The 14,114-nt window shown below is 44.7% G+C and overlaps 1 protein-coding gene across 2 annotated transcripts in view; it reads left to right on the forward strand.

The window, feature by feature from the left end:
• Positions 1-14,114, forward strand: part of Pdpk1 (3-phosphoinositide dependent protein kinase 1) — a 79,144-nt gene that overhangs the window by 45,223 nt on the left and 19,807 nt on the right. For both annotated transcript variants that reach the window (XM_008845534.2, XM_008845542.1), the window contains exons 5-9: positions 2,486-2,630; positions 3,530-3,627; positions 7,758-7,833; positions 12,926-12,994; positions 13,242-13,338. In XM_008845534.2, coding sequence (XP_008843756.1) covers positions 2,486-2,630; positions 3,530-3,627; positions 7,758-7,833; positions 12,926-12,994; positions 13,242-13,338 — 485 coding nt within the window. The remainder of the gene's footprint in view (positions 1-2,485; positions 2,631-3,529; positions 3,628-7,757; positions 7,834-12,925; positions 12,995-13,241; positions 13,339-14,114) is intronic.

A 14,114-nucleotide genomic window follows, 5' to 3' on the forward strand; every position in this document is an offset into this window, starting at 1 on the left:
ACAAAGGTGGGATCGGAGTTCCGAGCCCAGATCCCGGCCAGAGGTCCCTTTGTTTGTGTTTTTTTTTTTTTTTTTTCAGTCCTTTTGAGACAGGGTCTCCCTGTAGCCCCAGCTGTCCTGGAACTCACTATATAGAGGAGGCTGGCCTTGAACCCACGGAGATCCCCCTGCCCCTGCTGGGATTAAAGGCGTGTGCCACCACGCCCAGTGCTGTGTGATTTTTAGATGGGACTGGCCTGAGTATTTTAGGTGGAAAGAATTCTTAAGTTTTTGTCTTATGGCGCATGCTGTTCTTGTTCTAAGACCCAGAAGGTGGTGATAGTTCTTTCACCTCCCATGAGAATGAGATCTAGTGGCTTCTGCCCCACTGAGAATCCTCGGTGTACATTATATTGAGGAAGAAAAGAAAAATGAAACTTTTGACATCAAGCAATGCCAGATATGACACCATCCTCCATAACTTCCAGTGGAGGAGAGGGAGTTGATCCTGTGTATTCATCTCTCACTGCCCTCAAGTGACTCAGGATGAACGAACTTACCCATCCTCAGGACAGGTGAGGTAAGGCAGAGCCTAGGAACACACAGGCTGAAATAGGCAGGTGGATCACACAGGGACCACTGAGTGTTCTTTACCAGATATACCATGGGGGCCTGGGAAGGTGAGTACAGAGGGCTTTGTCAAGCATAAGGCTTCTCTGTCCTGGTGCAGCCCTGGCTTGACCAGAGCCTGAGCAGTGGGGAACCTTCATCCTCACAGATAAAGATTGAGGGTATCTTAGATGCAGTTGCTTTCTGCCCTGCGCTTGTTTGTCCTCGTGGTGCCTCACTTGTAGCATGGAGTCAGGATGATTGCCTCTGACCATCGGACTGGGTTCTGGTCCTGTCTCTGGTTTGCTTTGTGACCTTGAGTCAGCTGCTTAATCTCTGAATCAGTTTTCTCCTCTGTGAATTGCACACATTAGGTTCTCAGGACCCTTGGGCTCTGTTTAGACCTCTTGCCCTCTGCTTGCCCTCCCAGGAGCTCACCTAGTCAATGACAGCTTCAGCTGCCACCTGGAGCACTGACTATGACCAAGGGGATAGAGAATGTTCTTAGAATGCACACTGGACTAATAAGATCTAAAAAAGCACTCAAGAATGTGGAAGGATGTGACTAGAGAGCTAGAGGCCTCTAATAATCCCAGGCTGTGCTTAAGAGATTCAAGTCACCTCTGTCTCCCTCTGAACAGAAAGAAACCCAGAGATCAAGGAGTAGGATAAAGGCAATACCATGAGGCTAGAAGAGGTGAGGTTACCCTGCCTTGCCACTGTGACCAAGTAGGAGCCTTATACCTGGGCTCCTAGCTGTTGCTGAGGCCCTGTTGCCAGCCTAGGTCAGGCCAGAGCTCGCGGCTCCATGATACCAGCCTCCCTTATGAGGGAATAGGCAGGAGCGAAGTGAGCTGGGTCTGGCCGAGACTCTCTTCATTCCTAAGAGTAAAAAGGGGGTTGCTTTTTTGTTTCAGATTTCTGTCAGACCTTGACTGAGTTGAGAGGCATGAGTGGTCAGAGATGGGCATGGCCAGGGGCAGCTTTGCCAGCATTAGTTGTAGTCCCTTCTGGGTGTTTCCTCCTTGCCCTGGAGCCTCAAGCTCCTTCCTTGGTGATTGATGGCAATGCCTTGGCAGACAAAAGGCAGAATGGAGCAAGAAGCCTACCCTAGCACTGTGAATGTGAGCTATGCTTCAAACTTGGCCTCCAGTACCATTGCTCAGTTCGGTGAGCATTCAGGGCCTTGTGTTCCAGGCTGCCAGGGAGGTGTGGTACCTGGGGATTTCCAGTAAGAGGTACAGATGTTTAGTGCTTTCAGGGTAAATAGTTAAATGCCACTGTTTCTTGATAATCTTCAATCCTTTTGGAAGAAAGAAAGTATAAGCAGAACACATCACAGCATGCCAGTGCCAAGGAGAGGCTGGCTGTCCCTCATGTCTCTCCCCACAGGCATTTCTCAAGATCAAATGAATTGGGAAACTTAAGAAATAATTCTTATTAAGCATGTCACTTTTATGCATAGAAGGAACAGTGGTATGTGTGAACTGTTAGCCAAGCCTATGGAGTGTAGCATGTTCAGGCAAGGCTCACAGAGGTGACACTCTTTCAGCATTCTGTTAGAACTCTGTCTTCAGAACTGGATTCTTTATACTTTGAAGCTGTATTACCAATAGCCCTTCCATAGGGCCCATAGATATCTTTGGGGGCCATGTGTCTAGTAGGAAACCTGGACTGAGAGGTGGTGTCCATGTTTCTTTCAGGGACTGTGTCATTGTCTTCTTTGAAACTCTGCTGGTACCTAGTCTTGTAGCTGGGGCCTGAATCTGACTGCAACAATTTTGGAGTACAGGTACCTTCAGTTTGTATTTGAGAAAAAGAAAGTTCTTAGTGGGCTATTAAGGTTAGTTTGAAGAAGTGTTACTTTTCCATTCTTCCTTAACCACAAAATATTCAGATTTTGGCCTTAGTTATGCCAAAAACGGAGAGCTACTTAAATACATCCGCAAAATCGGTTCATTCGATGAGACCTGTACCCGGTTTTACACAGCTGAGATTGTGTCTGCTCTAGAGTACTTGCATGGGAAAGGCATCATTCACAGGTAATGGAGGCTACCCACAGGCCTTGTAATGATTAGTCATTGACAATGACAGTCATTGACAGTCATTGTAATGATTAGAGCCAGCTGCTCTGAGGCCCACAAGTGGTCCAAACCAGCCCTCTAGGGCAACAGTGGCTGGCTTTATGCAAGGTGTGACATAGGTGCTGCCAGGTGGTAGCTCACTATGAAAGATGAAACGATGTTGAAAATGAAAGGAACCTGCACTTGGAAAGTCTTACTCCTAAATCATCAACTGAACATGGAGAGGCATCCCTGGGACAGCAGCAACTCTTTACCATCTGGTACTTTTGTTTGTTTTTGTTTCTTTTGAGGCAGGGTCTCAATATGTATCCCTGGGTGACCTGGAACTAGCTATGTAGATCAGGTTAGCCTTGAACTCATAGATATTTGCCTGCCTCTGCCTCCAGTGTGCTGGGATTAAAGGCAAGCACCACCATGCCCAGCTTATCTGGTGCTTTTGATTTTGTCAGTTTTAGCTTTTATTCTATTTAATTCTGGTCTCATTGTTCATGCCTTTATTCTGATAACGTCAAATTAGAATTACTCTTTATGAACTAAAATAATAGATTATTCTTCAATAAAAAGTCATTAAAAGTGGAAGATGAATCAGGAAGTTGGTCATGGAAGCCAGAACTACTAAGGAGTTTTTAACAACTCATTTATGGAAAGTAAAAAAAGTGATGCAGTTTTGAGATGATATCTTTGGGATTACCTGTATCCTATGCTGTTGATATTTGTTCAGTGTCAGCTTTGGGCTTGTATTGTTGGTTGTTACACTGTAAAAGTAATAATTCGTCTCTTTAGTGTATTTCTGTCAAAAATGTAATAATTTCCTACTTTAAGCATTTCATCTCAAAGGTAATGCTCTGTTTTTACAGGGACCTTAAACCAGAAAACATTTTGTTAAATGAAGACATGCACATCCAAATCACAGATTTTGGAACAGCAAAAGTACTATCCCCAGAGAGCAAACAAGGTATGCTTGCTTGATTTTCAGCTGGCTTAAAACTGAAAGCAACTTTGAGCAAAGCATTACATTACATGGTCTTCATTGCTAATGCAGAAATTTGTGATGGCTGCTGGAACACCCCACCCCGGAAGTGTGTGTGTGTGGTTCAGTGGTAGAGGGAGGAACCAAGAACATCATGCCTGGTCACTTGTGTGCTAGGGGTGGAGTTGACAGCTCCTCTGGATGCTGCAGGTGGTATCTTGAGAGTACATCCTTGGACTCTCCCATCCTTGCCCTCTTCCCACCTATCCTTTCTCCTCATCAGATGTGCATAGCTGCCTGTAGTAGCCTAGGCATCCTCAGGGATGTTCTAGGAAAATCACATGAGTGAGTCTGATTTTCCTGCTGGTCATGTGCCTGTTCATAATCTCCAGCCCTCCAAGTCCTGTCCCCTGGGGTAATACTATATCCTTGATACCTTTGCTATCAAGGAGGTGCTGCCGAGAGTCTACCTGGGCCATCTTAGTGGCAAGGAGACAGCTCACTGCTCTTGTGTTCTGGCACTAACATCCTCATTGGAAACTATATACTCTGGAGGTATATAGAAGAGTAGTTTAACTCTTCAGGACTCTGAAATTTTCTTTTAGGTTAATAAGTGACCTTGCAAAGGAGCTTCAATCCTGAGATGCATATGATCTCTAGAACTGCCTGGCCTCTCTACCTGTGTTTGGGGGCGGGGGTTGATTTATGGAAAGCACTGTGGGGTTTGGAGATATGGTTCAATATTTGGCTCCTCTTGCAAAGGACCTGGGTTCAATTCCCAGCTCCACATAACCATCTATGACTCCAGTACTACGGATTTGACACTCTCTTCTGGCTTCTGCAGACATTGCATGAATGTGGTGCACTTAGATATATGGAGACAAAACACTCATACACATTAAATAAAAATAAATTATAAAAAGAAAAATTTAAAAAAAGGGAAAGCATTATGGGATATGCTTGGCCACAAGCTTCGAGCACAGTTGTGTTGGTGGAAGAAAGATTCTGATAAGCACTTACAGTACTGTGGCTGCTCTTTGGAAAAGGGGACAGAAGAGCACAGTACAGTGGGTTTCTAAAGCCCATTTCCACCAATAGTAAGCCAGTACATGGGAGCCAGAGAGAATTAAAACTAGAGCCAAGGAGGAGAGTTCAGGTGGAAAAGCAGATTCTGTCCACATGGTGTTGCGAGAGCTGGCTGGCTGGCTGGCTAGCTTCTCTTTATGGATCCTTGTATTTCCTTCTGGGTAGTGTTTCCACACAGGTCCTTGGTTGGATTCTATCTGTGCTTTTCCTCAGTGCAGTTCCAGACTGGAAACATCTCTGTACTACTTGGTGGGGAAAGTAAGCCTTGCCTTTGAGAAAAGAGGCTCTCTTTTCCTCACATGGTTTAGCCTCATGCCCTTGCTGCCCCTTCTGACACCAATGAGATGTCCTGACACCTGCATCTGATTGACTCATTCCTAGTAAATAGTAGCCATCTTTCTGGCCAGTAATCCTGATTTTATGGATTTGGTGTAACCTCATAGCCACCATAGCTATGAGCATTGTCCTTGATAACCAAACAACCACTTCTGTCTCTTAAACTCTTGTGGAGGCCTCTCCATTCCCCATAATGCTTGTGCTGGCTCTTCCTGCTTGAGACATGGGGCAACAGAGCTGGGTGTAGCTATGGTCCTGAGTCAGCCTTGGGAGCCACTCAGCTGGCCTGTGCTTTGGGCGTTTCTTCCTTTGTGCAGATTTTCTTCAGAATCAACACAGGACTATAATTCAACATAGCACTATTCTTACTGCTCTGTAACTATTTAAAAAAATACATAAAAATGAAGATTCATTGATAAACTAGTGAAATAAACCTTGTCTTTTTAGAAGCAGGGGGCTAAAAGCCTTAATACTCTGATAACCCAGGGACAATTGCTTATATATGTAGAGGACACAGGCTTTTTTCTCTCCTTAAAGGAGAAGAGGAAAGCATGTAGGATTTATTTTTGTCACTTATTCTTTTTTTTTGGTCTTTTTTTGAAATAGGCTCTCTCTATAGCCCCAGCTGGCCTGGAACTCACTATTGTAGACCAGGCTGGCCTTGAACTCAGAGATCCACCTGCTTCTGCCTCCCAAGTGCTGGGACTCCAGGCTTGGGCTATCACGCCCAGCTGTGGCTTACTCTTCTGTTTGAAGCAGTTTAGAATCTTAGACTTTATTCCCACTTTGGCTCCTTTTTACGTTTAAGTGACTTTCCTACAAAACATCCTGAAAACTTCTAAAGAACTGGTGGGAGGAAGTCTGCAGATTCCTCAGCTGTGGAGTTGCTGTATTGTACCTTCCTGTTACAGGGAGGCAGGCCTGAGGTTGTAAGGGCCAATGGCAGACTATGGAGCAGAGGCAGCTGTTGAGGGATTGATGAAAACTTGTGTCTTTGCCCTTGTTGAGGGGTCCCACAGATACATCCTGGTGAAGACAGTTTAATCCGTTAGAATATACCCCTAGTCTGTGTCTAACTTTTACCCTCAGTGTGTCCTGCAGGTTCAGCCATGGAGTCTGTTTCTGAAAGTCTATGTTCTGACCTGTGGAGGCCTTTCTGGTGTTTATCAGGTATGGAGGCTCCACTTGAGAACAGAAAGGAGAGAGGCCAGCAGGTGTGGGCAGGACACTAGAGAGGATGGATTGGCCTTTATCACTACTATTGCCACACAGTTGTATTGGTTTTCTTTTTTTTTTTTTTTGAGACAGGGTCTCACATTGTAGCCCTGGCTGGCCTAGAACTCACTATATAGACCAGGCTGATTGGAACTCACAGAGATTGGTCTGCTTTTGTCTCTGGAATGCTGGGATTAAAGGTGTGTGCCACCATGCCCAGTTGTATCGGTTTTCTTTATTCTCAGGAGAGTCTGGATTTTGTTGTTGTTTTTGTTTTTTGTTTTGTTTTATTCTGGTTTTTGTTTGTTGAGGCAGGGTCTCCCTGTAGCACTAGATGGCTTGAAACTCACAAAGATCTGCCTGCCTTTACCTCCCAAGTGCTGGGATTAAACACCTATACCACCATTCCTGACTTAAAATTTTTTTAATTTTAATTTTTTTATGTATATGAATGTCTTGCTTACATATATGTAAGTGCATCATACACATGCAGTGCCCACCAAGGCCAGAAGAGGGTGTCTTGATTACTAGAGCTGGAATTATAGGTAGTTGTGAACCCAGTGTGGGTGCTTCGAATTGAATTCGGGTTCGCTGCAAGAGCAGCAAGGGCTCTTAACCATTGAGTCATCTCTCTAGCCCCTCCTTAGTGTTCTTGGCAGTATCTTTCGGGGTCCTAGCAGGGTCCAAATGTAGCCATAAAGTCCTCACAGGAAACCATGCCCTAAAGGGACATTTACAAGACTGAGGGACCAATCAAGCTGGATCCCTTCAGTGGGGCTGGGACTTCGAAGCCCAGCTAGAAGGGTTGTGGGAAGAACCACTTAGAACTGCTTGCAGGGAGGACAAATGGGAGCCGCTACTCTGAGTGACCCTTACCCCATCAATCGGGTAGCTGGGTATTTCTCATGTTCCTTAGGACCCTGGGGTGAGTGGGAGGCTCCATTGAGATGAGTGGAGCATCTGGACCAAACCTGTGGCCTACAGATGAGTGTTGTGTGGGCCAGGACTGGAGGTGGTGGAAGTCCCTAAACTGTTTTCATAATTCTTACCTCCCTGCTACTCTGAGTACACAAGCTAGTAGTGACCTGAGAAGAGGGTAGTTCCTGGCCTATAGTTGTTTGTTGTATGTTCAATGTACATTTAGGTGCCACCAGTCCAGCAGTGAGCACCACAGGCAGGACCCTTGTCCTCCCTTGTTGCTCTATTCTAGTGCCACGATGATGGGTGATTGTGATGAGCATCTTCTACAGTTGTGTATCAAGTAGGAGGTACCAGAAAGGAAGAAAGTACAGTGTTCTAGGTTCTAGCAAGTATTCTTGGGTAGAATCTGTGAGTACTGAGTCTGTTCCAGGTGACCAGCTCCCATCTGCTCTAGTTAGATGGGGACATCCTGAGGAGTGCACCAGAGGGGAAATGTGGTGGAGGGCCAGGAATTGCATTTCCAAATATGACCTTTTCTTTTTTTCCCCTCTTTTCAGCCAGGGCCAATTCATTTGTAGGAACAGCGCAGTATGTTTCTCCAGAGCTGCTCACAGAGAAGTCGGCCTGTAAGAGGTAGCCTGTTTTTAATTCATCTGCACTTCACCTCTCTCTATGATAGCTATTAGGCTTCTTCATGAGAAATCGGTGGTACTTGAAAGAGGGACATGGTAGCTCTTAAATAGATAAACATTAGCTGGGTATGGTGACACATGCCTATAATACCAGGATCCCAGAGCATGAAGCAGGGAGAATTATGAGTCCAAGGTCAGCCTGGGATACAGTGAGACCTTGCCTAAAACAAACAAACAAAAAAAAATGGCTGGACATGGTGGGGCATCCCTTTAACCTGGTACTCCAGAGATAGAGGCAGGTGAATCTTAATGAATTTGAGGCTAACTTGGTCTACATAGTGAGTCCAGGGCAACCAGGGCTATATAGTGTCTCAAAACAAAACAGACAAAAGGGCCAAACATTTTGAAAGTAGTTAGTGTTTTGCTTTTTTTAACCTGCATTTTTCCTTTCATACATGTGTATACATGCTACTTTATAATCCCTGGTTGATTGTTGCTTTTTGGGTCGAAAGTTGATTATGATTTAGGGAAGCTGGTCCGGGGGGAGGTGAGACTTCTATACGGTAGAATTATAGCAGCCAGGTGCTTATTGTATAATGTTATGGGCTCTACAGAGATGGATGGAAGGAGTTTTTAGCCCAGAACAGACAGTCCTAGGATAGGCCTGGCAGTGATCACAGCATTGAGTCTTTTTTTGGGGGGGTCTTTTTGAGGCAGGGTCTCCCTGTAGCCCCAGCTGTCCTGGAACTCACTATGTAGACCAGGCTGGCCTTGAACTCACAGAGATCCGCCTGCCTCCCTAGTGCTGGGATTAAAGGCATGCCACCACACCTGGCAAGGGTCTATTTTTTATTTTACAAAGTATTTATTTTTATTTTATGTGTATGAGTATATTGCCTGCATGTATGTAAGTGCACCCGTGTCATACAGTGCCCACGGAGGGCGTTAGAAGAAGGTGTCAGATCCCCTGGAACTGGAGTTACTGATGGCTGTTAGTCACCATGTGGGTGGAAGAACTAAACTCAAGCCCTCTGCAAGAGTAGCCAGTGCTCTTAACTGCTGAGCCATCTCTCCAGCCTCCTTTAAAAATTTTTTTTTAAATTTATTTTATAAGTATGAGTGTTTTGCCTACATGTGTTTAAGTGTCCCCATGTTGGGCAATGCCTACAGAGGCAAAGAGTGTTGGATCTCCTGGAACTGGAGTTATTGTTAGCCACTGTGTGGGTACTGGGAACTGAACTCAGGTCCTCTGCAAGAGCAGCCAGTACCCTTAGCTGCTGAGCCATCTCTTCAGCCCCGAGAGTTTTGAGAGATGCAGCTGGGCCTTGATAGTGGTCTCAGTCATGAATATGAGAAGCAAAGGGTAGTGTAGGGGCTCTAAGGACTGACACTGGAACAGGGGTGGGTTTTATTTGCAAGACCAGGAGTTGGAAAGGGACAGTATTCAGGAAGGCAGTGGCCCATGGCCATGCCAGTTCAAGGTACTGTCTTTTGAGACTAAGGGGCAATATTAAGGCCTGGATTAGAGAGCAGATCTAGGAGACAAGGTCTGTGCCTTGAAGATGTGGGTGAGTTCTTCGTACTTTGGGCCAAACTGCTTATTGCCTGATTTGGCCCCAGCTACTTGGCCTGTTAGTGCCGCCTCATGAGCACTGCACAGTTGGTGTTCTGTAGCAAGTTGCAAAGGGTCACGTGTGTAAATGAGGGAGTCTGGTTAGACATCTCTGTCTGCGATTGATAGAAACTTTAGGAGTAAAGCCATGGGCACAAACATGAATGGCATCAGATTTGAGCTCTTACCATGACACCAGTCATTGCTAGGTCAGAACTGTTCAGCATCTGAAGCCATTTGTTTGTTTGTTTGTTGGTTGTGATTTTGGCTTTTTTGGTTTGTTTTTGTTTTTGTTTCTGTGTGTGTGTGTGTGTGTGTGTGTGTGTGTGTTCGTGTTCACCTTCCTGCAAGTATGTTTGTGCACCATATGTATGCCTGATGCTTGTGAAGGCCAGAAGAGGATGTTGAGTCCCCTGGAACTGGAATTATAGATGATTGTGAGTTGCCATATGGGTGCTGGATGTTAAGAAGATGGTTGGCCAGTGTCAGCAGTGCCAGATGGTAGGTGCCATTTCTCAGTTTTTCAGTATATATTTCTGTTGCTGGAGACTGAGGCTTTGCTTATTGTTGGCTCTTCCAAGGATGGCAAGTGTCAGAACTGATGGGAAAGTGCTCTAGGCTCAATGGAGTCAGGCACATGGGCCACCAACATGTAGGGAGCATGTACATGCATGTTTGCCATGTGTAGTTCGTGTTGTTCAGGATATATAAGACATAGGTGGAGGAGCACAGTGTTTTAAGGAAGATGTCACTATTTCTTTTTTTGCTTTTAAATTCTTAAATTTTGTTACGCTTATTAAAAATAATTGAGTTTTTTTTTTCTTGATTTTTTTAAATGGGATGCCTATAAATTGTAAAGAATTGCTAGAAAATAAGGTTTGGAATTGGAGAGATGATTCAGTGATTAAGAGCACTGGCTGCTCTTGCAGAGGATCTGGGTTCAGTTCCCAGCACCTACATAATGACTAACAACTGTTGGTAATTCCATTTCCAGGGGATCCAGTGCCCTCCCCTGGACTCCACAGTCATTGCATGCATATGGTATACATATATACATACAGGCAAAACACTCGTACACGTAAAATAAAAATAAATTAAAAAAAAAAAAGAAAGTGTATCTCCATACCTATTTCTGTTCACAAATCCTTTAGTGTTTTTCTGGTCATTTTGGGGCTGTATTTTATGTATATTTGCAGTTTTCATACATGTACAGTCATGCTACATAGCCAGGATGAGTTCTCCTGGTTTCATGATAATTAATTGCCCAAGTTGTTAAAATTATCAGCATTCATCTTTACCAGCCATGTGATTTTTCTTTTGCATTAAATTATCATAATTCATTAAATTTTCCCTTTACATGGGTTTTGAAGTGGTGCTGGTATGCCTATTATGTTTCCCAACGAGGGTGCAGATGCTCAGCTTCAGAGATGCCTTGTCATCCCTCTGGCACAAGAAAGCTGGGGTTGTTCAGGGTTCCTGCATTAGGGTTTCAAGACTTGGCCCAAGTTGGGCTTGGTATGCTGCTTCCAGGGCCAAAACACAGATCATAATAGAATACTGAGATACTTCACAGAGCGAAGTTACCTAAAGTAAGCCCTTATTGCTTGAGTTCCTACATTCCGGAGGAGACTTTGAGAGGCTCATGTTTAGCACCCTGGCCCTCTCTTTTGCTTTCATGCTGATGTGTAGCTGCTTTGCCACCTTATTTTATTTCACTTCCCCCTTTTTTTTGACTTTTTTGAGACAGGGTCTTCCTGTAGCCCCAGGCTGGCCTTAAACGCACAGAGATCCACCTGCCTCTGCCTCCCAAAGTGCTGGGATTAAAGGCATGCACCACCATGGCTGGCTTTCATTGTCTCTTTTGACTAGACAAAGCACTAATGAAAACCAAATACAAAAACTAGTAAACTAGTACATGCCTGTACTCCCAGCAATTGAGACATGGAGACAGAAGATCAGTAGTTCAAGACCGTCCTTGGCTACAAAGGTAGTTCTAGGCCATCCTGGGCTACACATGACTTTGTGTCAAAAAACTAAAAGCAGGGGCAGAGGTGGGGGGCACTTAAATCAAACAAATAACCCTCCCCCAAATAGTTATCAGTTGAATATGAACTTGCTTTTAAAATTCCCTTCACAAACTGGGCATGGTGGTGTGTGCCTTTAATCCCAGCTCTCAGAAGGCAGAGGCAGGTAGATCTCTGTGAGTTCATGTAGTGAGTTCCAGGCCAGTTGGGGTTACAGGGAGACCCTGTCTCAAAAACAAACCTTCCCTTCACTCTATGACTCATTTCTAATTTGTTGAATTTTATGCTCAGTCTCAAGGCTTTTGCCTGTGCCTGGCCTGCAAGTGCTTGTGACATGAGAGGGCGGGGTGCAGAATCTTGTTACAAAGCCTGGGCCCTTGTGACTGACCTGTTGTCTTGTGGTAGTTGTTACCCATATCCCATGATGCCAGCAGTCCACAAACCCTTCATACATCTAGTGCTTAGGGACAGCTCGGAATGGAAGGCAAATGAGGCCTGTGATGTCATCTCAGTGAGCTGAGAGTGGGCAGGAAAGCCAGTCATGCCAAGACAGTGCTATGACACGAGATGGAAAGGGTGATAACATGGATAGTCTAAATGTTTTTTTTTAATTATTAAACTTAAAAAAAAATTTTTTTTTTAAATTTTATGTGTATGCATGTATTGCCTGCATTTAGGTAAGTGCACCCATGTCCTACAGTGCCTGTGGAGGCCAGAAGAGGCTGTCAGATACCCTGGGACTGGAGTTACAGTTGTTAGCTGCCATGTGGGTGCTGGGATTCAAACCCGGGTCTTCTGCAATAACCAGTGTTCTTAACCACTGAGCCATCTCTCCAGCCCCATTAGTCTAAATGTTTTAAAGGAGGGGTAGGGCTTTCTTGACAGAATCCAAAAAAGGAACGAGAGAGGACAGAATGTGCTTTGTGTACATCCTGGGATGATTCTTCTCAACCCCACATGCTGTGGACTTTCACACCTCTCCTGAATTGAGTTAATCATGTAGTATTGCCCTGCTGTGACACAGCTTGCTCTCCCAGCCAGCACTAAGAGGAGGGTGCTTCTCCATTGGACTTCCTGGAGCTGCACATAGAAGTTGCTAACACTAATTAACAATTTTTTTTTCAACTTTCCACCCTGCCTGATCTGTAGCAACCTGTTGTGGCATGGTGTTGGCAGTGAATTCTGCTCTCCTTTCAGGATGAGCAAGGGCATGTATGGAAATTGTTAACTTAGGAAGGAAATATGTGCAAGGGCAGCTGAACCATCAGCTGCTTGTGTCTGCTAGGACTCTCTAACTTGGGTCCCAGGGGCAAGTTCAAATCTCCCTCCCACATGCCTGGTGTTAAGGGATAGGGATATATTGGAGGCTGAAGCTGGGGTGGTATGAACAGAGACTGAAAAATGAACCTTGCTTGTCATTTAAATTATACCAATGTCATTTTTCCCCCACCTTAAAGTTCAGACCTTTGGGCTCTTGGATGTATAATCTACCAGCTTGTGGCAGGACTCCCACCGTTCAGAGCCGGGTAAGAGGAATCTTGCACCTCTCAGGCCTCTGAGCCTATTATAGCCAATAGCTACTGGGAGGATAGGACAAGGGATGTGCCCAACTGGGGAGGAATGTCTACCGTTGTTAACAAGTGCATGGTGCTTAGGGGCTTGAGTCAGGGGGTGGTGGTGGCCTGGGAGGTGGTGAGACATTGACACGTATTCCTGGAGGTTTGAAGACCCTTGCCCAAATAACAGTTTTGGTGTTGTTCTTTTAATTCACAGAAATGAATATCTTATATTTCAGAAGATCATTAAGCTGGAATATGATTTCCCAGAAAAATTCTTCCCTAAGGCAAGGGACCTTGTGGAAAAACTCTTGGTAAGTATTTCAAAGTTTCTGTGGTGAGGGACCATCAGAGCTACCCCCTTTGACCTCTGTCCCATACTCAGAGGCATCCTGTTGAAAGATGTGTTTGTGGTAGACAGTGATTGTAGATTGTCAAGTTTTTATCTCATCTCAGTATAATCCCTTTCACTTTGCCAGTGCCTGGTTCTTCACTTTAATCAGACAGGAAATTACTGTATCATTTTGCGTGTGTTCATCAATATCACATCACATTTTAAGTTACTGCCACTGAGCAACTGGGCTTATTACAGTGGCAGATGGCTTCAAATCCTACTTTAGTAACATCTGCTGTTGTCAGCTTTAGAGTACACTATGTGAAGACTTTTAAGATCAACCTAGGTAACAGGCCAGAGAGAAGCAGAAAGTTTTGAGAAAGGTATGTCAGTTTGTGTTTCAGAAACCAGGTGTTTCAGCCCTGTTGGTTTAGACTCTGACCTCCTTCCTTCCTGATTCTTTGGGAATCAAGGCTAGCTGTGTATCTATGGGTAGGCCTAGAGTCAGCTCTTCCCAGCCATCCTTCTGGTCTCCTTTCCCTTCTGTTCCCTTAGTGGAGAGTGGGCTTAGTCCTCATGTGAGCCTAGGAATGATTGTGCCACAGCCTTTGAACCTTTGAAAAATGTAATATTCCACTCTGTGAGAGCTTGATGGTTGGTTTTCTTTGTTGTTGAGCCAGTCAATTCACCTTTTTCCCTTGTGTTAGTTTTGTTTTCAGATAGGATCTTATTGTGTAGCCCAAGTTGTCCTGAAAT

This window comes from Nannospalax galili, unplaced genomic scaffold (genome assembly GCF_000622305.1).
Source record: "Nannospalax galili isolate Female #2095 unplaced genomic scaffold, S.galili_v1.0 scaffold471, whole genome shotgun sequence".
Classification (NCBI taxonomy): domain Eukaryota; kingdom Metazoa; phylum Chordata; class Mammalia; order Rodentia; family Spalacidae; genus Nannospalax; species Nannospalax galili.